This window comes from Buceros rhinoceros, unplaced genomic scaffold (assembly GCF_000710305.1).
Source record: "Buceros rhinoceros silvestris isolate BGI_N320 unplaced genomic scaffold, ASM71030v1 scaffold36348, whole genome shotgun sequence".
In the NCBI taxonomy this organism is placed as follows: domain Eukaryota; kingdom Metazoa; phylum Chordata; class Aves; order Bucerotiformes; family Bucerotidae; genus Buceros; species Buceros rhinoceros.
The window spans coordinates 1146-1427 of NW_010429179.1; the positions used below are offsets into that span (position 1 = coordinate 1146).

Below are 282 nucleotides of genomic sequence, written 5' to 3' on the forward strand. Positions count from 1 at the left end.
CAGCAGCTCAGGGCAGCCCCTCAACACCGCCCCCAGCTCGGGCCCCTGCTGCAAGCATCCACCAAACACACAGCGAGGGGCTCAGCAGCTGACTCTGGCAGGGTGGTGGCCAGAGCTGGGGATGTGTGGGGAAAGCAGGGTCTGGCAGCCCACACCATGGGGCTGCCCTTGGGGTACCTGGAATGAGAGCCCCTCGATGTCCACCATCTCCCCGAGCCAGCGCAGGGCAGCGTTGATGAACTCCAGCACTGCCAAGAAGGCGATGAGGTTGGCTGCGATGTT

General features: G+C 64.5%; 1 protein-coding gene across 1 annotated transcript in view; it reads right to left on the bottom strand.

The window, feature by feature from the left end:
• The window catches only part of LOC104499098 (sodium/nucleoside cotransporter 1-like), a gene marked incomplete at its 3' end in the record, with an annotated part of 1348 nt that extends 1072 nt beyond the window's left edge, over window positions 1–276 (bottom strand). The window contains exon 1 of the mRNA XM_010142559.1: window positions 178–276. Coding sequence (XP_010140861.1) covers window positions 178–207 — 30 coding nt within the window. The remainder of the gene's footprint in view (window positions 1–177) is intronic.
• Between the last annotated feature and the right edge of the window lie 6 nt (window positions 277–282).